We start from the raw sequence: 22,626 nt of genomic DNA on the forward strand, positions 1-22,626 counted from the left end.
CCCATAACCCTGGCGTTGCAAACGCCATGCTCTACCAACTGAGCTACATCCCTGTCGGCCATTCCCTCCCCTACCCTGGACGACGCCAATTGTGCGCCGCCCCAAGCAACAATTTCAAAGATTTTACTGAGTTACAGTTCATAGAAGGAAATCAGTCAATTGAAATAAATTCACTAGGCCCTAATCTATGAATTTCACATGAGTGGGCAGGGGTGCAGCCATGCGTGCGCCTGGGAGGGCATAGGCCCACCCACTTGGGAGCCAGGTTCACCCACTGGGGAGCCAGGCCCAGCCAATCAGAATTAGTTTTTCCACACAAAAAGGCTTTATTACAGACAGAAATACTCCTCAGTTGCAAAGTAGTAAAAAAGTAGTAAGTAGTTAAAAAGTTGCTAATTAGCTAAAATGTTCAAGTTGCCCGTGATGAGATTTGAACGTTTGCGTTATACGGCCACCCATTTTTCACATTCCCAATTAGAAACAATTTCCCAAACAGATTCATATAGATAGTGTATTATCTGAACCTCTCTGAAAGCACTATGAAGGAACAGCACTGGGAAGGAAAATGACACTTAGCTAAAAGAATCAGAAATGAAAATACACTACCGGTCAAAAGGTTTAGAATATTTTTACTATTTTCTACATTGTAGAATAATACGGAATACATCAAAACTATGAAATAACACATATGGAATCATGTAGTAACCAAAAAAGTGTTGACCTCTTAAGGATCGGATCCTTTTTTTCAATTTTCCCCTAAAATGACATACCCAAATCTAACTGCCTGTACCTCAGGACCTGAAGCAAGGATATGCATATTCTTGATACCATTTGAAAGGAAACACTTTAAAGTTTGTGGAAATGTGAAATTAATGTAGGTAATACAAACAAAAAAACATGCATTTTCTATTATTATTTTTGTTCCATCATCTTTGAAATGCAAGAGAAAGGCCACAATATAATATTGCAGTTTAGGCGCCACTAGATGGAGGCAGTGTGTGTGCAAAGTTTCAGAATGACCAGTGATGCGTTGCAATACTGGACTATTTTGTATCAAGTATGCCCAAATGTGGCGAATTGGTCAATTGATACATTTTCAAGTACCTAACTATAGAGAACATGCAAAAATGATATGGTGATACAAAATGTAAGTTTACACACTCCCAGGAATGTCATACATGATGGATCATTAGCTTATACACTAACTTTCACACATCTAGATGGTTGGCCGGGGTGGGTGTGGAGCCAGAGACAGCAGGGGTTCAAACTGTAGAACCCATTTCCTACAGTTGAATATAAAAATTGATTTTATCAAACAAAACTATGCTACATTTAATCTCTGGGACCCTTAGGATGACAAATCAGAGCAAGATTACTGAATGTAAGTACATTATTTACCTTCAGAGTTGGGTAATTTTTTTTATCCGAAACTTCGAACATCCCACGGAGCTCCATTAAATCCATTATAAAAAAATGGAAAGAACATGGCACCACAACAAACCTGCCAAGAGAGGGCCGCCCACCAAAACTCATGGACCAGGCAAGGAGGGCATTAATCAGAGAGGCAACAAAGAGACCAAAGATAACCCTGAAGGAGCTGCAAAGCTCCACAGCGGAGATTGGAATATCTATCCATAGGACCACTTTAAGCCGTACACTCCACAGAGCTGGGCTTTACGGAAGAGTGGCCAGTAAAAAGCCATTGTTTAAAGAAAAAAATAAGCAAAGCCATGTGGGAGACTCCCCAAACATATGGAAGAAGGTACTCTGGTCAGATGAGACTAAAATTGAGCTTTTTGGCCATCAAGAAAAACACTATGTCTGGCGCAAACCCAACACCTCTCATCACCCCGAGAACACCATCCCCACAGTGAAGCATGGTGGTGGCAGCATCATGCTGTGGGGATGTTTTTCATCGGCAGGGACTGGGAAACTGGTCAGAATTGAAGGAATGATGGATGGCGCTAAATACAGGGAGGTTCACCTTCCAGCAGGACAATGACCCTAAGCATACTGCTAAAGCAACACTCACGTGGTTTAAGAGGAAACATTTAAATGTCTTGGAATGGCTTAGTCAAAGCCCAGACCTCAATCCAATTGAGAATCTGTGGTATGACTTAAAGCTTGCTGTACACCAGCGGAACCCATCCAACTGGAAGGAGCTGTAGCAGTTTTGCCTTGAAGAATGGGCAAACGTTCCAGTGGCTAGATGTGCCAAGTTTATAGAGACATACCCCAACAGACTTGCAGCTGTAATTGTTGCAAAAGGTGGGGGGTGAATAGTTATGCACGCTCAAGTTTTCTGTTAATTTGCCTTATTTGTTTGTTTCACAATAAATATTTAGCATCTTCAAAGTGGTAGGCATGTTGTGTAAATCAAATGATACAAACCCCAAACAAATCAATTTTAATTCCAGGTTGTAAGCCAACAAAATAGGAAAAATGCCAAGGGGGGTGAATACTTTCGCAAGCCACTGTAGGTAGACAGGTTTGGTTCTTTCATACAGAAGGATGAACTCTGCCGTTGTGACCTGCCTTACATTGCACATTAAGCCAAAGTGTCTTGAGTATGGTCTAATGCTCAAACTCAGCAGAAACATCTTTCACATCAACCCAGATCTGCTGCAGGGCCTGGGCAACACAACTTGTCTCAACCTGTCTTCTAACTCCATTGGAGGCAGCTCTTCAGGTGCAGTGTTCTGGAGTGGCCAGCAGCCCAGCGCTGGTTCTGGCACCACCCGAAGAGAGCCATATGGAGCGATTGGAGAGCCACACGCATTACTACAAAGCACATACTTCACGGCACATAACCCACACACCCACATGTATGCACACACACACATACACACACACGTAGCCTATTGTAAGGGATGCATGGTTTTCTGTATAATCTGTAATAAAAACATTAGGCAATCATTTCTGTTTCGATTGAATTATCAATGGTCTCATTAGCTTCACTGTAAAAATAATAATATATACTTTCCTCTGCCTCATCTACAGTACAATATAGTAAATCATGCGACCTGGTATTAAACCATACTGTGATCATATGTTGGCTACATTCAGATGTTTTGACCAGGTGTAAACCAGTGTAATTATACACTATATGACCAAAAGTATGTGGACATCTCATTCCAAAATCATGGGCATTAATACGGAGTTGGTCCCCCCTTTGCTGCTATAACAGCCTCCACTCTTCTAGTAAGGCTTTCCACTAGATGTTGGAACATTGCTGCGGGGACTTGCTTCCATTCAGCCACAAGAGCATTAGTGAGGTCGGGCACTGAGGTTGTCGATTAGGCCTGGCTCAAAGTCGGCGTTCCAATTCATCCCAAAGGTGTTCGATGGGGTTGAGGTCATGGCTCTGTGCAGGCCAAGTTCTTCCACACCGATCTCGACAAACCATTTCTGTATGGACCTCACTTTGTGCACGGGGGCATTGTCATGCTGAAACAGGAAAGGGTCGTCCCCAAAACATAATTGTCTAGAATGTAATTGTATTCTATAGCGTTAAGATTTCCCTTCACTGGAGCTAAGGGGCCTAGCCCGAACCAAGAAAAACAGCCCCATACCATTATTCCTCCTCCACCAAACTGTACAGTTGGCATTATGCATTGGGTCAGGTAGTGTTCTCCTGGCATCTGCCAAACCCAGATTCTTCCGTCGGACTGCCAGATGGTGAAGTGTGATTCATCACTCCAGAGAACGCGTTTCCACTGCTCCAGAGTCCAATGGCGGCGAGCCTTACACCACTCCAGTCGACACTTGGCGTTGCGCATGGTGATCTTAGGCTTGTGTGCAACTGCTCGGCCATGGAAACCCATTCCGTGAAGCTCCCGACGAACAGTTCTTGTGTTGATGTTTCTTCCAGAGGCAGTTTGGAACTCGGTAGTGAGTGTTGCAACCGAGGACAGATGATTTGTACGCGCTTCAGCACTCGCCAGTCCTGTTCTTTGAGCTTGTGTGGCCTACCACTTTGCGGCTGAGCCATTGTTGCTCCTAGATGTTTCCACTTCACAATAACATCACTTACAGTTCACCGGGGCAGCTCTAGCAGGGCAGAAATGTGAAGAACTGACTTGTTGGAAAGGTGCCATCCTATGACGGTGCCAGTGTTGAAAGCCACTGAGCTCTTCAGTAAGGCCAATCTACTGCCAATGTTTGTCTATGGAGATTGCATGGCTGTGTGCTCGATTTTATACACCTGTCAGCAACGCGTGTGGCTGACATAGCCGAATCCACACATTTTTGTATATACAGTGCCTTCGGAAAGTATTCAGACCCCTTGACTTTTTCCACATTCTGTTACGTTACAGCCTTATTCTAAAATTCTAAATAAATAAAATAAAATGTGCAAATGTATTACAAATAAGAAATGGAAATATTACATTTACATTTACATTTACGTCATTTAGCAGACGCTCTTATCCAGAGCGACTTACAAATTGGTGCATTCACCTTATAGCCAGTGGGAAAACCACTTTACAATTATTATTATTATTATTTTTTGGGGGGGTGGGGTGGGGTGGGGTAAGGGGGGGATTAGAAGGATTACTTTATCCTATCCCAGGTGTTCCTTAAAGAGGTGGGGTTTCAAATGTCTCCGGAAGGTGGTGAGTGACTCCGCTGTCCTGGCGTCGTGAGGGAGCTTGTTCCACCATTGGGGTGCCAGAGCAGCGAACAGTTTTGACTGGGCTGAGCGGGAACTGTGCTTCAGCAGAGGTAGGGGAGCCAGCAGGCCAGAGGTGGATGAACGCAATGCCCTCGTTTGGGTGTAGGGACTGATCAGAGCCTGATTTACATAAGTATTCAGACCCTTTACTCAGTACTTTGTTGAAGCACCTTTGGCAGCGATTAGAGCATTGAGTCTTCTTGGGTATGATGCTACAACCTTGGCACACCTGTATTTGGGGAGTTTCTCACATTCTTCTCTGCAGATCCTCTCAAGCTCTGTCAGGTTGGATAGGCAGCGTTGCTGCACAGCTATTTTCAGGTCTCTCCAGAGATGTTCGATTGGGTTCAAGTCCGGGCTCTGGCTGGGCCACTCAAGGACATTCAGAGACTTGTCACTCCTGCGTTATCTTGACTGTGTGCTTTGGGTCGTTTTCCTGTTGGAAGGTGAACCTTCGCCCCAGTCTGAGGTCCTGAGTGCTCTGGAGCAGGTTTCCATCAAGGATCTCTCTGTACTTTGCTCCGTTCATCTTTGCCTCGATCCTGAGGCAAAGATCTCCCAGTCCCTGCCCCTGAAAAACATCCCCAAAGCCTTTAGGCAAACTCCAAGCAGTTAATAGGGTCAGTCAAATAAAAAAGTGCCCTTTTCAGTAGAAATTGTGCAACAACGTTGCATTTTTAAAAGCCTGTTATTTTAAATGAAGTGTCCTTTAATATAGACCATATGGTGAATTCAATAAAAAATGTATATGAATAAAGGATTGCTAATAATGCCAAAAATCCAAGTTTCAACATAATTGTAAAGCCCTAGTTATTTTGTTGCTTTGACAAAGTCAGTTCTGAATGATTCTTTATTTCATTAGAGATTCATTTACGTCAACCCTTTAGGTCAACCCTGTTACGTGAACTAAGCTCTCGCTTTAATATGGCGAAACTATTCCTTGTTAAAGATTTTTTTTCAAAAGAAGCATTGAATATCTACACTCTTTGAAAAAAGGGTTCCAAAAGGGTTCTCGAGCTGTCCCCATAGGTGAACCCTTTTTTGTTCCAGGTTAGAACCCTTTTTGGTTTCAGGTAGAACCCTTTTGGGTTCCATGTAGAGCCCTCTGTTGAAAGGGTTCTTCATGGAACCCAAAAGGGTTTTACCTGGAACCAAAAAGGGTTCTACCTGGAACCAATAAGGGTTCTTCAAATGGTTCTCCTATGGGGACAGCCGAAGAATCCTTTAGGTTCTAGATAGCACCTTTTTTTCTAAGAGTGTACAGTACCTTCAGAAAGTATTCATACTACCTTGACTTACTCAAAATGTTGTTGTGTTACAACCTGAATTCAAAATGGATTAAATAAATAACAATTCACCCATCTACACACAATATCCCATAATGACAGTGAAAACATGTTTTTTAACATTTTTGCGAATTTAATGAAAATGAAATACAGAAATATCTCATTTACATAAGTATACACACACCTGACTCAATATATGTTAGAATCACGTTTGGCAGCGATTACAGCTGTGAATCTTTCTGGGTAAGTCTTCAAGAGCTTTGCACACCTGGATTGTATAATATTAGCACATTATTATTTTTCAAATTCTTCAAGCTCTTTCAAGTTGGTTGTTGATTATTGCTAGACCTCCATTTTCAAGTCTTGCCATTCATATTCAAGCAGATTTCAGTCAAAACTGTAACAGAACATTCAGTGTCGTCTTGGTAAGCAACTCCAGGGTATATTTGGCTTTGTGTTTTAGGTTATTGTCCTGCTGAAAGGTGAAATTGTCTCCTGGTGTCTGTTGGAAAGCAGACTGAACCAGGTTTTCCTCTAGGAATTTGCCTGTGCTTAGCTCTTATCCGTTTCTTTTTATACAAAAAAAACTCCCTAGTCCTTATCGATGACAAGCATACCCATAACATGATGCAGCCACCAACATGCTTGAAAACATGAAGAGTGGTACTCAGTGATGTGTTGTGTTGGATTTGTCCCAAACATAACACTTAGTATTCAAGACATGAAGTTCATTTCTTAGCCAAATTTTGGGCAGTTTTACTTTAATGCCTTACTGCAAACAGGATGCATGTTTTGGAATATTTTTTTTCTTCTGTAAAAGCTTCCTTCTTTTCACTCTGTCATTTAGGTTAGTATTGTGGAGTAACTACAATGTTGTTGATCCATCCTCAGTTTTCTCCTATCACAGCAATTAAACATTGGCCTCATGGTGTAATCCCTGAGCAGTTTCCTTCCTCACCAGCAATTGAGTTAGGAAGGATGCCTGTATCTTATTTATTATTATTATTATTATTATTATTATTCATTTTTTTAGTGGGCAGATCAGCTTTAATATTGCAGATAGATTGTAACTTCCATCAATGTAATTGTCTGCATCACTTCCAATCCCCCATATATTTTTTTACAAATATATTTATATACATATACATCCATACACATACATACACATATAAATACATACATATACACATACATATACACATACATATACACATACATACATACATACATACATACATACATACATACATACATACATACATACATACATACATACATACATACATACATACATACAGTGGGGAAAAAAAGTATTTAGTCAGCCACCAATTGTGCATGTTCTCCCACTTAAAAAGATGAGAGAGGCCTGTAATTTTCATCATAGGTACACGTCAACTATGACAGACAAAATGAGGAAAAAAAATCCAGAAAATCACATTGTAGGATTTTTTATGAATTTATTTGCAAATTATGGTGGAAAATAAGTATTTGGTCAATAACAAAAGTTTCTCAATACTTTGTTATATACCCTTTGTTGGCAATGACACAGGTCAAACGTTTTCTGTAAGTCTTCACAAGGTTTTCACACACTGTTGCTGGTATTTTGGCCCATTCCTCCATGCAGATCTCCTCTAGAGCAGTGATGTTTTGGGGCTGTAGCTGGGCAACACAGACTTTCAACTCCCTCCAAAGATTTTCTATGGGGTTGAGATCTGGAGACTGGCTACGCCACTCCAGGACCTTGAAATGCTTCTAACGAAGCCACTCCTTCGTTGCCCGGGCGGTGTGTTTGGGATCATTGTCATGCTGAAAGACCCAGCCACGTTTCATCTTCAATGCCCTTGCTGATGGAAGGAGGTTTTCACTCAAAATCTCACGATACATGGCCCCATTCATTCTTTCCTTTACACGGATCAGTCGTCCTGGTCCCTTTGCAGAAAAACAGCCCCAAAGCATGATGTTTCCACCCCCATGCTTCACAGTAGGTATGGTGTTCTTTGGATGCAACTCAGCATTCTTTGTCCTCCAAACACGACGAGTTGAGTTTTTACCAAAAAGTTCTATTTTGGTTTCATCTGACCATATGACATTCTCCCAATCCTCTTCTGGATCATCCAAATGCACTCTAGCAAACTTCAGACGGGCCTGGAGATGTACTGGCTTAAGTAGGGGGACACTCAGGATTTGAGTCCCTGGCGGCGTAGTGTGTTACTGATGGTAGGCTTTGTTACTTTGGTCCCAGCTCTCTGCAGGTCATTCACTAGGTCCCCCCGTGTGGTTCTGGGATTTTTGCTCACCGTTCTTGTGATCATTTTGACCCCACGGGGTGAGATCTTGCGTGGAGCCCCAGATCGAGGGAGATTATCAGTGGTCTTGTATGTATTCCATTTCCTAATAATTGCTCCCACAGTTGATTTCTTCAAACCAAGCTGCTTACCTATTGCAGATTCAGTCTTCCCGGCCTGGTGCAGGTCTACAATTTTGTTTCTGGTGTCCTTTGACAGCTCTTTGGTCTTGGCCATAGTGGAGTTTGGAGTGTGACTGTTTGAGGTTGTGGACAGGTGTCTTTTATACTGATAACAAGTTCAAACAGGTCCATTAATACAGGTAACGAGTGGAGGACAGAGGAGCCTCTTAAAGAAGAAGTTACAGGTCTGTGAGAGCCAGAAATCTTGCTTGTTTGTAGGTGACCAAATACTTATTTTCCACCATAATTTGCAAATAAATTCATTAAAAATCCTACAATGTGATTTTCTGGATATTTTTTTCTCAATTTGTCTGTCATAGTTGACGTGTACCTATTATGAAAATTACAGGCCTCTCTCATCTTTTTAAGTGGGAGAACTTGCACAATTGGTGGCTGACTAAATACTTTTTTCCCCACTGTACATACATACATACATACATACATACATACATACATACATACATACATACATACATACATACATACATACATACATACATGCATATAAATACATATACATACCTTGTCACAACACAACTGATTGGCTCAAACGCATTAAGAAGGAAAGAAATTCCACAAATTAACTTTTAAGAAGGCACACCGGTTAATTGAAATGCATTCCAGGTGACTACCTCATGAAGCTGGTTAAGAGAATGCCAAAAGTGTGCAAATCTGTCATCAAGGCAAAGGGTAGCTATTTGAAGAATCTCAAATATAAAATATGTTTTGATTTGTTTAACACTTTTCTGGTTAATACATGATCCATATATGTTTTTTCATAGTTTTGATGTCTTCACTATTATTCTAGAATGTAGAAAATAGTAAAAGTTAAGAAAAACCCTTGAATGAGTAGGTGTTCTAAAACTTTTGACCGAAAGTGTATATTTTTAAATTGTACTGTGATGTTTCACAAAAGTTCTAAATTGAATTGTAGATTGTAAATTGAAAATCAACATTTTTGCTAAAAGTATTATTATATTATTGATCAATTGACTATGACTTTTCAGATCACCCAGTAGTACTATCTGCAATTCTTCAGCCATTCCTGGACCTGTGACCAAAAACAAGCTACATATGGACAGTACCAAAACAAATTATCTAATGATTCTGTCTCTTTGCAGCAAAATCTGCAGAGCTGGGAATGTTGTATCCCCCATATAAATAACATTCTGTTAGTTGCAAGAATTTTGTATAATAATTTAAATGGAAAAATTATGTTTTAAATCCGGCGTCGTTTTGCGTATCAGTTCATTAACCATGTGCCATGGGATCGGTACGTCATAAATCTCTTCCCAACTATTTTGCAATCTATATGGAATGGCTGTCAATCATTTGGTCCTTAAATGAAAATGGTATACTTTTTTTTAATCACAATTTGCTTTAACCAATTATGGTCTTTAATGCAGGGCCAACAGACAAGTTTCTTACTTTTTCCCCCTTCCACTTTCCTCTTCCATTTTTGCGGCAATGCTGCAATTATTTGGTTGTAATTTGGGGTAGAGCAGACATTTCCATATGTTTTTGTTAGCTGCATGTGCAACATAACTCCACCAGTCCTACCTATGATATCATTCACAAAGATTATACCTTTTTAAAACATTTTTTCAAAAAATAATGTTTTTTTATCAATTAGTATATTTGAGTTTAACAACAATATTTGTTGCATTATTTGTTCTGTAGTTTGTGGAGGATTCACTTGAAATTGCAACCAACTTTCTATGGCTTGTTTTAGAAATAGTGATATTTGGGAGATTATTTCCTTTTCAAATAACTGAAAGGGAGAGGTTGTAATCTGAAAAAGGGAAAAAGGCCATTATTGAACATAGGGTGAGACATTCTTACTAATTTGCTAGAGAACCAGTTTGGATTTAAGTATAACTATTGTATGACTGAAACCTTTATTGATAGGTCTAATGCTTTAATATTTAATCATTTCTGCCATCCGAATTCATATTCATTATATAAATAGGCCTGTTTAATTTTGTCTGGCTTGCTGTTCCAAATAAAATTGAATCTTTTTTTCACATATAATTTAAAAAACTGTTCGCTAGGTGTAGGCAAGACCATAAGCAAATAGGTAAACTGGGATAATACTAAAGAGTTAATCAGGGTGATTTTCCACAAATAGACAGGTATTTACCTTTCCGTGGTAGCAAGATCTTATCTATTTTTGCTAACAACATATAAAAAAATTGGGATATGTATACCGAGCATATCCACATCACCATCAGACCATTTTATTGGTAAACTACACGGTAATGTAAAAGTTATTTTTTAGTGATCCAATACGTATATAGTACACTTATCATAATGTGGTTGTAATCCAGAGAGGTTAGAAAATGTATCTAGATCCTCTATGAGACTGTGGAGAGACTCAAGTTGTGGATTTAAAAGAAAACATGAATCATCAGTGTACAATGACACCTTTGTTTTTAAGCCCTGGATTTCTAGTCCCTTGATATTATTGTTGGATCTGATTTGAATAGCTAACATTTCGATGGCCATAATAAATTGATATGCCGATAGTGGACAACCTTGTTTTACTCCACTTGACAGTTTAAAACTTTCTGAGAAATAGCAATTATTTACTATTTTACACCTAGGGTTACTATACATGATTCTAACTCATTTTATAAGAGATTCTCCAAAATTGAAATGCTCCAGGCATGTACATTTATATATAAACTCCAGTCGTACTTTATCAAAAGCCTTTTCAAAGTCAGCTATGAATAGCAGGCCTGGTTTCACAGATTTTTCATAGTGTTCTATTTTTTCCAGTACTTGCCTTATATTATCTCCAATGTTTCTTCCATGTAAAAAAAAACTGGTTAGAATGAATAATGTCCTACAATACCTTTTTAATTATATGCGCTATACGTTTTGCTAGAATTATTGCATCACAACACTGAAGTGTAAGGGGCCTCCAATTTTTTTAATGGACTGGATCTTTATATTTCCCGCTTGTATCCTGTTTCAGTAATAATAAAATCAGACCTTCTTCTTGAGTGTCTGATAATCTACCATTTACATAGGAGTGGTTAAAACATGCTAGTAACTGTCCTCTGAGTATATCAAAAAAGGTTTGGTATACCTCAACTGGTATGCCATCCAGCCCTGGAGTTTTCCCAGACTTAAAGGCTTTAATTGCATCCAGAAGTTCCTCCTCTGTAATTTCACCTTCACATGAGTCTTTCTGTAAGGCTGTTAATTTTACATTGTCAATATAAAAAAAATTCTCCCCATACAATTAGCTTCAGTTAGAGGAGATGGAGGTGACTGAAATGAAAACATATACTTAAAGTACTTTGCTTCCTCCTTCAAAATATCATTTGTTGAATCATGGGTGACTCCTTCATTTGTAACCAGTTTCAGTAAATTATTTTTGGTAGCGTTTCTATGTTGAAGATTAAAAAATAATTTGGTTTGCTTTATTTTTATAATATATTACACTTGATCTTTCTTGAATAAGTTCCTCCATTTCTTTTTGTTTTCCTCTAACTTATTCTGAGCCTCTATGGTACAGTTTTTATTGCTATCTATCTGTTCTGTTAGACTTTCTATTTCCTTTGTCAGTATGGACTCTTTTGACCTAAATTGCTTTTGTTTTCGAGATGAGTACTGAATTGCATGGCCTCTAAAGGCACATTTAAAAGTTTCACAAAAAAAAAAGTGTCTGTTATAAATTCCTCTGTCCTAGTTAAAAACAAGTTATCATCCAATAGGCTTTAATTAAATTTCAAATTTCCTCGCCAACGTGGAAATTCTGTAAGAGTAATGTAAATGTCAATTATCTGATGGTCCGACCGCATTCTGTCCCCTATCAACTCTTTTAAAACTTTTGGTGCCAACGAGAATGACATAAGAAAGAAGTCAAGACGACTAGTATATCTCACTAGGTCAGGATATTTAAGCCTCCATATATCCATTAGTTCTAATATATCCATGACATTCATGATTTCCTTAAGAGCATGAGGGTGATAGTTTGTAGTGCGATTTCCTTTACGGTCCATTGAGGTATTTAAAACAGTATTATAATCTCCCACCATAATAATAGTATTGAATTGCTTGCAGGGTTGATAATGTATTATACACTACCATTCAAGAGTATGGGGTCACTTAGAAATGTCCTTGTTTTTGAAAGAAAAGCAAAACATTTTGTCCATTAAAATAACATCCAATTGTTCAGAAATACAGTGTCGACATTGTTAATGTTGTAAATAGCTATTGTAGCTGGAAACTGCAGATTTTTTTTGGAATATCTACATAGACGTACAGAGGCCCATTATCAGCAACCATCAGTCCTGTGTTCCAATGGCACATTGTGTTTGCTAATCCAAGTTTATCATTTTAAAAGGCTAATTGACCATTAGAAAACCCTTTTGCAATTATGTTAGCACAGCTGAAAACTGTTGTTCTGATTAAAGAAGCAAAAAAACTGGCCTTCTTGAGACTAGTTGAGTATCTGGAGCATCAGCAATTGTGGGTTCGATTACAGGCTCAAAATGGCCAGAAACAAATAACTTTAATCTGGAAGTTCACAGAACAGTGCAAACTGGCTCTAACCAGAATAGAAAGAGGAGTGGGAGGCCCGGTGCACAACTGAGCAAGAGGACAAATACATTACAGTGTCTAGTTTGAGAAACAGACGCCTCACAGGTCCTCAACTGGCAGCTTCATTAAATAGACACCAGTCTCAACGTCAACAGTGAAGAGGCGACTCCGGGATGCTGACCTTCTAGGCAGAGTTGCAACGAAAAAGTCCAGCGTCTGTGTTCTTTTGCCCATCTTAATCTTTTCTCTTTATTGTCCAGCCTGAGATATTTATTTTTCTTTGCAACTCTGCCTAGGTCAGCATCCCGGAGTCGCCTCTTCACTGTTGACGTTGAGACTGGTGTTTTGCGGGTACTATTTAATGAAGCTGCCAGTTGAGGACCTGTGAGGCGTCTGTTTCTCAAACTAGACACTCTAATGTATTTGTCCTCTTGCTCAGTTGTGAACCGGGGCCTCCCGCTCCACTTTCTATTCTGGTTAGAGCCAGTTTGTGCTGTTCTGTGAAGGGAGTAGTACACAGCGACAATTTGCAATTTTTTTTTGCAAAAACAAGGACATTTCTAATTGACCCCAAACTTTGAACGGTAGTGTAGCTATTGAAAATACATATCTAATCAAATATCTTGCGTATCTTTTTATTTCCATCATGAACAATTAATATGCGTAATAATGTCGGCAGTTCATGCAAAGGATTGTAACTAGGATTGCCATTGCATTACATTACATTTTTGTCAAGCAATTATAATTTCAGCAAACAATTATTGTGGTTCTCCATAACATCCTTACCCCTAGCAAAAGATGTGGGATACACACACACACACACACACACACACACACACACACACACACTCTTACACACTCAACCCCTTTCCCCCACAATCAACCATAAGCTTAGATGCTCAAAGGTTGTTACATCCCAGAGCCCAAATCAAGAAAGGAACTGATTTACGAATACATATACAGTTACAGCTGTTTGAGAAAGCATGCAAGATTGAGCAAAGATTTACAAAGATTTGAGATTTGATTAACCAATGTCAAGTCCTGGGTGATGGAGATCAGATCCACCACCTTCCCCTGCAACACATACACTCTGGTCCCCCGTTGTAACCATTTTCCCAAGTATCTCTGTGCAGTCAGACCTTTGATTGTGTTGTGCCACCAGGGCCACAATAATATGCCCCCTCTCTGATTGTCTGAGTGTGATCCCCTCCCAATGGGTTACTGCAGCCAGTGTTGCCAGCACTGCCACTACCTGGGTGGGGGTAGCCCACCAGAATCCCCACCGGCTAGGTACAAGGTCATCAAGGTTCTCATTAGCAGAATTGTATATTATGCTCTCCCATCAGGGGGCTCTGGCTTTGTAGGACCAACCCTGCCAGGCAGGCTCAAAATGTTGAGGGGTGCTGCTCTAGTAGGTCTCTGACTGCATTTATCTTTCTGTTTTGGCTGCATATAGGCAGCTTACAGCAAGGCCATAAAACAGATGGGGACTTCTCTTTGGTGTATGGGTCGCTCAGGTGGGTGTCTAGGATATAGGGTTGGGGACCGTTCCATCATGATAGGACAATAAAAAAAAGATGTGATGTATACTTTATTTTCAAATGTATATCCCTCATCTGCACAAAATTGAAAGCTCTCTCTCACAACCCCTGCTCACAGACATACGTTGGTTCTGGGATTTGCAACCATTTCCTTTCTCACTCACTTAACGCCATACTTTTCCAAACACAAAAACACACACCACACCTTCCATCACAAAACATCCACACGCCTGTGTCTTTGAATTGACTGGGTGTATTGCTACACCATCCAAAGTGTAATTAATAACATGCTCAAAGGGATATTCAATGTCTGCTTTTTGTATTTTTACCCATCTACCAATAGGTGCCCTTCTTTGCGAGTCATTGGAAAACCTCCCCGGTCTTTGTGGTCGAATCTGTGTTTGAAATTCACTGTTTGACTGAGAGAAATTACAAATAATTGGGTAACACTTTACTTGACACCCAACGGTCATAACCATGTCATAATATGCCATAACAGCTGACAAAACATGTCATAACCTGTTATAATATGGTCATAACACTGTCATGACACATATTTAGATCTGTTTTGACATATATTGTGTTATTTTATGGCTGGTTATGACACCTACATAAGGGTGTAAAAAAAAAGAAAACTACCACAGTAGTTATTTTATGGCTGTTAGGACACCTAGATAAGATGGTCAAAACCCACAAAACCTACCACACAAGGCAAAACATTCCATTACACCATAGACTATGTGTCAACAGTATGTTTATGTTATATATATATATATATATTTTTTAATTGAGCATATTACATTTTCATTGTAATTGTGCACACAATGATGTCAGACATGCACCTACCCCAATGAATCTGTTTGCTGATGACTGGGATGAACGCAGGAGCAGATTTCAGGAACAGGACAATTCACCCTCTTTCTATAAGGGCATTTAAGTGATAGACCTATCTGGCTTATATGATTATATGGTCATAATGCTTCTTGTCAGTGTCATAAAGTGTATTTTCTTAGTCCAAGTAAAGTGACACAGGATGGTCATAATGCTTCGTGACAGTGTCATAAAGTGTATTTTCTTAGTCCAAGTAAAGTGACAAAGTACGGTCATAATGCTTCTTGACAGTATCATAAAGTGTATTTTCTTAGTCCAAGTAAAGACACACAGAATGGTCATGAAAGTTATTTAAAATATAATGAAAAAAACATGACTGTAAAGAATTCATTACAACAACAACAAAGGATTTAAGAAACAAACTTTCCATCAAAAGGAAACTTCTTGGCAGGGTAAAATATCATTTTAATAAATGTGGGTTTTGACACTCAGTGTTATGACCATATTATGACAGGTTATGACAAGTTATGTCAGCTGTTATGACATATGACTTTACTTGGTGACAAGGTAGTTATTTTATGCCTGTTAGGACACCTGCATAAGATGGTCAAAACCCACCAAACCTACCACACAAGGCAAAACATTCCATTACACCATAGCCTACGTGTCAACAGTATGTGGTCCTCTGTAGCTCAGCTGGTAGAGCACGGCACTTGTAACGCCAAGGTAGTGGGTTCGATCCCCGGGACCACCCATACACAAAAAATAATAATAATTATGCACGCATGACTGTAAGTCGCTTTGGATAAAAACGTCTGCTAAATGGCATATTATTATGTTTATGTTACATACAGTTGAAGTCGGAAGTTTACATACACTTAGGTTGGAGTCATTAAAACTCGTTTTTCAACCACTCCACAAATGTCTTGTTAACAAACTATAGTTTTGGCAAGTCGGTTAGAACATCTACTTTGTGCATGAGACAAGTAATTTTTCCGACAATTGTTTACAGCCAGATTATTTCACTTATAATTGTCTGTATCACAATTCCAGTGGGTGAGAAGTTTACATACACTAAGTTGACTGTGCCTTTAAACAGCTTGGAAAATTCCAGAAAATTATGTCATGGCTTTAGAAGCTTCTGATCGGCTAATTGACATCATTTGAGTCAATGGGAGGTGTACCTGTGGATGTATTTCAAGGCCTACCTTCAAACTCAGTGCCTCTTTGCTTGACATCATGGGAAAATCAAAAGAAATCAGCCAAGACCTCAGAAAAATAATTTTAGACCTCCACAAGTCTGGTTCATCCTTGGGAGCAATTTCCAAACACCTGAAGGTACCACGTTAATCTGTACAAACAATAGTACGCAAGTATAAACACCATGGGACCACGCAGCCGTCATACCGCTCTGGAAGGAGACACGTTCTGTCTCCTAGAAATGAACGTACTTTGGTGCGAAAAGTGCAAATAAATCCCAGAACAACAGCAAAGGACCTTGTGAAGATGCTGGAGGAAACACGTACAAAATTATCTATATCCACGGTAAAACGAGTCCCTACATCGACATAACCTGAAAGGCCGCTCAGCAAGGAAGAAGCCACTGCTCCAAAACCGCCATAAAAAAGACAGACTACGGTTTGCAACTGCACATGGGGACAAAGATCTTACTTTTTGGAGAAATGTCCTCTGGTCTGTTGAAACAAAAATAGAACCATTTGGCCATAATGACCATCGTTATGTTTGGAGGAAAAAGGGGAGCGCTTGCAAGCCGAAGAACACCATCCCAACCGTGAAGCACGGGGGTGGCAGCATCATGCTGTGGGGGTGCTTTGCTGCAGGAGGACTGTTGCTCTTCACAAAATAGATGGCATCATGAGGAAGGAAAATTATGTGGATATATTGAAGCAACATCTCAAGACATCAGTCAGGAAGGTAAAGCTTGGTCGCAAATGGGTCTTCCAAATGGACAATGACCCCAAGCATATTTCCAAAGTTGTGGCAAAATGGCTTAAGGACAACAAAGTAAAAGTATTGGAGTGGCCATCACAAAGCCCTGACCTCAATCCTATAGAACATTTGTGGGCAGAACTGAAAAAGCATGTGCGAGCAAGGAGGCCTACAAACCTGACTCAGTTACACCAGCTCTGTCAGGAGGAATGGGCCAAAATTCACCCAACTTATTGTGGGAAGCTTGTGGAAGGCTACCCGAAACGTTTGACCCAAGTTAAACAATTGAAAGGCAATGCTACCAAATACTAATTGAGTGTATGTAAACTTCTGACCCACTGGGAATGTGATGATATAAATAAAAGCTGAAATAAATCATTCTCTCTACTATTATTCTGACATTTCATATTCTTAAAATAAAGTGGGGATCCTAACTGACCTAAGACAGGGAATTTTTACTAGGATTAAATGTCAGGAATTGTGAAAAACTGAGTTTAAATGTATTTGGCAAAGGTGCACGTAAACTTCCGACTTCAACTGTATATATATTTTTTTATTGACCATATTAAATTATCATTGTAATTGCACACACACACTTTACTTGGTGTCAAGTAAAGTTTTACAGAATAAATCTTTAACCCTGTTATGGTCAACCCTGTTACTTTATTTGGCACTTAATAGGCACTTAATATAGTCATTTTGAGATGGGAAAACATGTTATTTATGAAGTTGAACATGTGCTCTTTATGACAGAATGTTAAAATGAGGTGAAATCAAACTTACCAAGTTTCACTTCTCAAAAGGCACTGAATTGGTGGAACGGCCCAATAAACTCAGTTACAACGGTTGCCTATGGGAAGACAATTTTACTGATCTTAAATACTCCCTGGTTCATGTGTTTAGGACTGGCATGATGTATCAACTACTATTTCCATATCAGTGGCTTTTCCTATCATCTGACTCAGTGTTCTCCATCCCTGGTCCTACAGACCCACAGGGGGAGAGTCTCAATTGGGCAAAAGTCTGTTCTCTCCTCTACGACTCTGTCCTCCTCTCCTCTGTGACCCGGAAACTGATAGGTGGTCGGCTCACCTCCTCAGAGTATCCTTTCGGCTTCTATCCGAACACGGAAGTGTTTTAAAATCTGCAACACCTCCTTTGAACCAGCTGTTGTTTTCTCGAAGGAAGCATCACTCTGGTGGACGGAACTCAAATTACAATATCCTCAACTTTTAATTAGCATCACTCTGGTGGCTAAAACAAAAGGAAACAAAAGGAGGAAAAAATCACAACTCTATTCTAACCAAATCACATTTCAATATTATGGGAACAACCGGGCTGCTCCTCTTCTGATACAGCCATCAGACCGGCGAACAGATTAGGACAACATCTCTGAAAAGGAAAAACCATAAAACATACAATAGGCCTAACAGAGAGTCATATCAACATGTTCAGCTCTTTATATGAGCTTAGAAAAGAAATCAGACATAAAAATACATTCAGAACGTCAACAGTAGTTTTATTACATTTCAAGCCTCTAGGGGGTCTCGCTGATGGGGAGGGTGCTGGTGAACCACACGCTGTGCTTTGATGCCAGCAAATTGCCAATGTTGCCTTCATCACAGTCTTCATCCTCTCTCCACGTTTAATATTCAAAATTATACAGTAGTCTTAGGTCCAATATCCTTCACTTTGACTTTTTAAGACTCCTAAGTTCCTCTAATGTCAGTGGGTTCACCGCCCAGTGAAGTATGTGCTGTGTAGTGTTGTGTGAGTGCCTCTCTGATCTTTCCGAATGGCTCTCTTCAGGTGGTGCCAGAACCATCGCTGGGCAGCTGGACCGGCATCCGCGGGCCACTCCAGAACACTGCGCCTGCAGAGCCGCTTGCGCAGGTGGAGGATGCGTGAGCGTTGCAAGACCTGGGGCTGCAGTAGCAGCAGCACCATGGCGTCCACCCCCTCCTCCACCAGCCGCTGCTGCACCAGCAGGGCAGCCATTTTGACTACACCACGCGACAGGAAGCCGTCCGTCAGCACAAACACTGTCTTCCTGCTCTGCCGCACGCTATTGGACAGGTTGTCCATGACAGGCGTACCCAGTGTCCAATCACGCTCCTCCAGGCAGAGGGGTCGGGCCATCTCTCCACGCTCCTCGAGCTCCACCCTTAGATGGTTTAATACCCAATCAGAAGCCAGCGCGTTTGTGGTGTCATACATGACAAAGGCATCGTAGATACAGTCTGTGGGCACTAAGCGACGGTGATGCTTCATCTTGGCCCCACAGTAGTCCAGAATATAGGACAGATCCCAGTAGAACAGGTGTGCTGTGAGAGATACCAACAGAATGAGAATTATGAGAAATGACGTGATAATGCAGAAAGCCATTGCGTTGTCATTGTTCACACACTCCTCTATGTCGTAGCTCAACACAGACTTGCGCCTCCTCTCCACGGGCATGTCGCATGTCACCTCAGTGGCCAGCAGAGGGAGCTCCACCTCATTGCTCCTCATCCACAGATGGAAGTCCAACAGGTCACAGGTGCAGTGGAGCGGGTTGCCCTGTAGGGACAGCTGCTGGAGATGGTTCTCTGCTTCAGACTCAAACGTGGTCTGGTTGATGAGCTCCAACAGGTTGAAGCTGAGGTCCAGCACCCACAGGCTCCTGGCACCCCTGAGGAAACCAGGAGCTAGCTGGGAAATCCTGTTATGGCTCAGGTCAAGAACTTTTAGTGAACTGGTTAAAGCACAGGCCACCTGCTCCAGTTTGTTCTTACTCAAGTCCAGCTCCTCCAGATGCGGTAGTTGTGTGAGCGTCTCCCAGTCAAAGACCTTCAGTTTGTTTTTACTCAGAGACAGGCGTCTCAGGGTCTTGGGGAAGTGTTTGTAGACCTCAGGCGGTACATGGTGAAGCTTGTTGTATGACAGATCCAGGGAAGTCAGGTTTTGAAGTGCTCTGAAAAGTTCAAAGTTCTGGCATATTTTCCACATGATATCTAGGCGGTTGCCCTGGAAGTTTAACTCCTGCAGGGAGCTGCTTGACATGTTGTTATGAGTGAGGGTGCTGATCTCGTTCCAGCTCAGGTTCAAAACCTTCAGAGAACCCAGGTTTTCCATGAACTCTAAACTGTGGTTTAGCCCTGCCACCACAAAGTAATGATTATTATGACTCAGGTCCAACACCTCCAGTTCTGTTAGCTCACTGAATGCATGCTCATGGTGCAGGTAGATCTTATTCCGGGATAGATCCAAGTACTTAAGCTTGGGGAAATGTACAAACTCACTACCGTTGAACATGTCTCCAATGGCGTTAGATGACAGGTTGAGACAAGCTGTGTTGTCCAGGCCTTGCAGCATATCAGGGTTTATGTGGAAGATGTTGTTTCTGCTAAGGTCAAGTACTGGACCGTACGCGATACACTTTGGCTTAATGTTAGGCAGATGGCGACGATAGAGTCGATCTTTGTGTATGTAAGGCCCAAACCTGTCTCTATTTAGCTCATAGCCACAGCTACACCCACATATTGACAAAACATCTGCTCTCTTAGACAGGAAAGCAAATTTGTTCTCCGAGAGGCCAACACTGGACAAGTTGTGGAACATGCTAAACAATGAAAGGTTTGTCTGATAGATGAAGTTAGTTCCCAAATTGAGCACAGACAGGTGAGATAAATTGTAAAGTGAGTTCAAGTCATTTTTGTGAAGAGTTGAAAAAACATAGTTTTCTAGGTGTAATGTCTTCAGAGATGTCAGGTTGGAAAAGTGAATGGAGAGCTTCAAGTTGTGGGAATATGAAGATTGTCCAGGGTTATTGTAAGACAAGTCCATCACCTCTACGCCAGGTAACACAGAGAGGAAGTCCCCATTGGCTATCTCACCAACTAGACGGTTGAATGAAAGGTACAGGTAGCGTAAGTTGGTGAGGTTCTCAAACCAGGAGGACTGTAGGTGATCTAGTGAGTTTCCTGATAGTCTCAGTTCCTGCAGCTTGGACAGCTTCCTGAAGGCATATGGGTGGATCTGTAGTGCCCCATTGGATGTATTACAGGGCGAGCAGGAAAACAGGGTGTTAGAACACACGGGGCAGTTACCTGACAGGCCCAGAAGCCTCAGGCTAGTGAGGCTACTAAGGTCATGCTGGTGAATGTGGGTGATAGCGTTCTGTTTGAGTTTGAGCTGCTGGAGGGATGGGGGGAGGAACTGGGGGACAGCTATCAATCTGTTGTTTGACAGTGATAAATTAGCTAGGTAAGTGAGGTGGGAGAAAGTTCTGTTTTCGATGACTAGGGGTCCATTACAGACACTCCTGTAGTCGCAGTTTCCAATTAAGTGGATTGTTTCTAAGCGTCTGACATGCATGAAGTCGTTTGGCCTGATGGTTTTGATGCGGTTGAACTTCAGGCTCAGAAACCGCAGCCTGGATGGAAGGGAACTTGGCACTGCAGAAAGACCATTACCATCGAGGAGCAGTTCCTTGAGCTGATCCAGCATGGAGAATGTTTGGTTCTCTATTGTCAGAGGATGTTTCTGGGGGTTGAAGTTATTGCTAAGGTCTAGTCGAGTCAGGTTTCGGAGGTTCCTGAATGAGGTGCTGGAGAGTTTCTTGATCCGGTTGGAGGAAAGGTCGAGCCGTGTGGCATTCTGGCTGATATCCTGGGGTACCTGGAGTAGCTTCCTGTCCGAGCAGTCGAAGGACTCTGATTGTTTGAGAGAGATGACATCACAGGGTAGTTTCCTCTGAGCCCAGGTCCTCCCAGAGCAGGAGAGGGAGAGACACAGTAACACCAGGATGAACAGCAGCCTCTGAAAGGCAGGGAAAAGGGGAAACCTGTGGGAAGAGGATATCATATGAATATTGATTGAAAAAATCTGATTCCAAAAGTAGTCTTGGTTCTCTGCAAGAGGGGAGTGAGAGGTAAGATAAAATTATATATTTAATGACAACAGCAAAGATAGTAAATTGCTATAACCGTTGAGTGCTTCAGGTTATCAACTTTTTAAACATGGGAAATTAATACTGAGCTTCTCAGCTAATTGTGAGTAGGCTACAGTGGAGGCTGCTGAGGGGAGGACGGCTCATAATAATGGCTGGAATGGAGTATAATGGCTGGAATGGAGTGAATGGAATGGTATCAAACACATTAAAACCATGTGTTTGATGCCATTCCATTTACTCTATTCCAGACATTATTATGAGTCGTCCTCCCCTCAGCAGCCTCCACTGGTAGGCTACATGATGTCTCTCTGCGACTTACTGAGAGGAAGGAGATGATTACACAGTCAAGAACAATGGGACATTTGTATAGTGAATTGTATAGTCTTTTGTAAATA

The 22,626-nt window shown here is 41.0% G+C and overlaps 1 protein-coding gene across 1 annotated transcript; it reads right to left on the reverse strand.

The window, feature by feature from the left end:
- Positions 1-19,032: 19,032 nt before the first annotated feature.
- tlr8b (toll-like receptor 8b) lies at positions 19,033-22,143 on the reverse strand (the record flags this gene model as incomplete). The annotated part of the gene is made up of 1 exon (XM_084159321.1): positions 19,033-22,143. The coding sequence occupies one exon, from the start codon at positions 22,141-22,143 to the stop codon at positions 19,033-19,035; it is 3,111 nt and encodes a 1,036-aa protein (XP_084015447.1).
- Between the last annotated feature and the right edge of the window lie 483 nt (positions 22,144-22,626).

The sequence above is a fragment of the Coregonus lavaretus genome (genome assembly GCF_964263955.1).
Source record: "Coregonus lavaretus genome assembly, chromosome: 4".
Lineage (NCBI taxonomy): Eukaryota > Metazoa > Chordata > Actinopteri > Salmoniformes > Salmonidae > Coregonus > Coregonus lavaretus.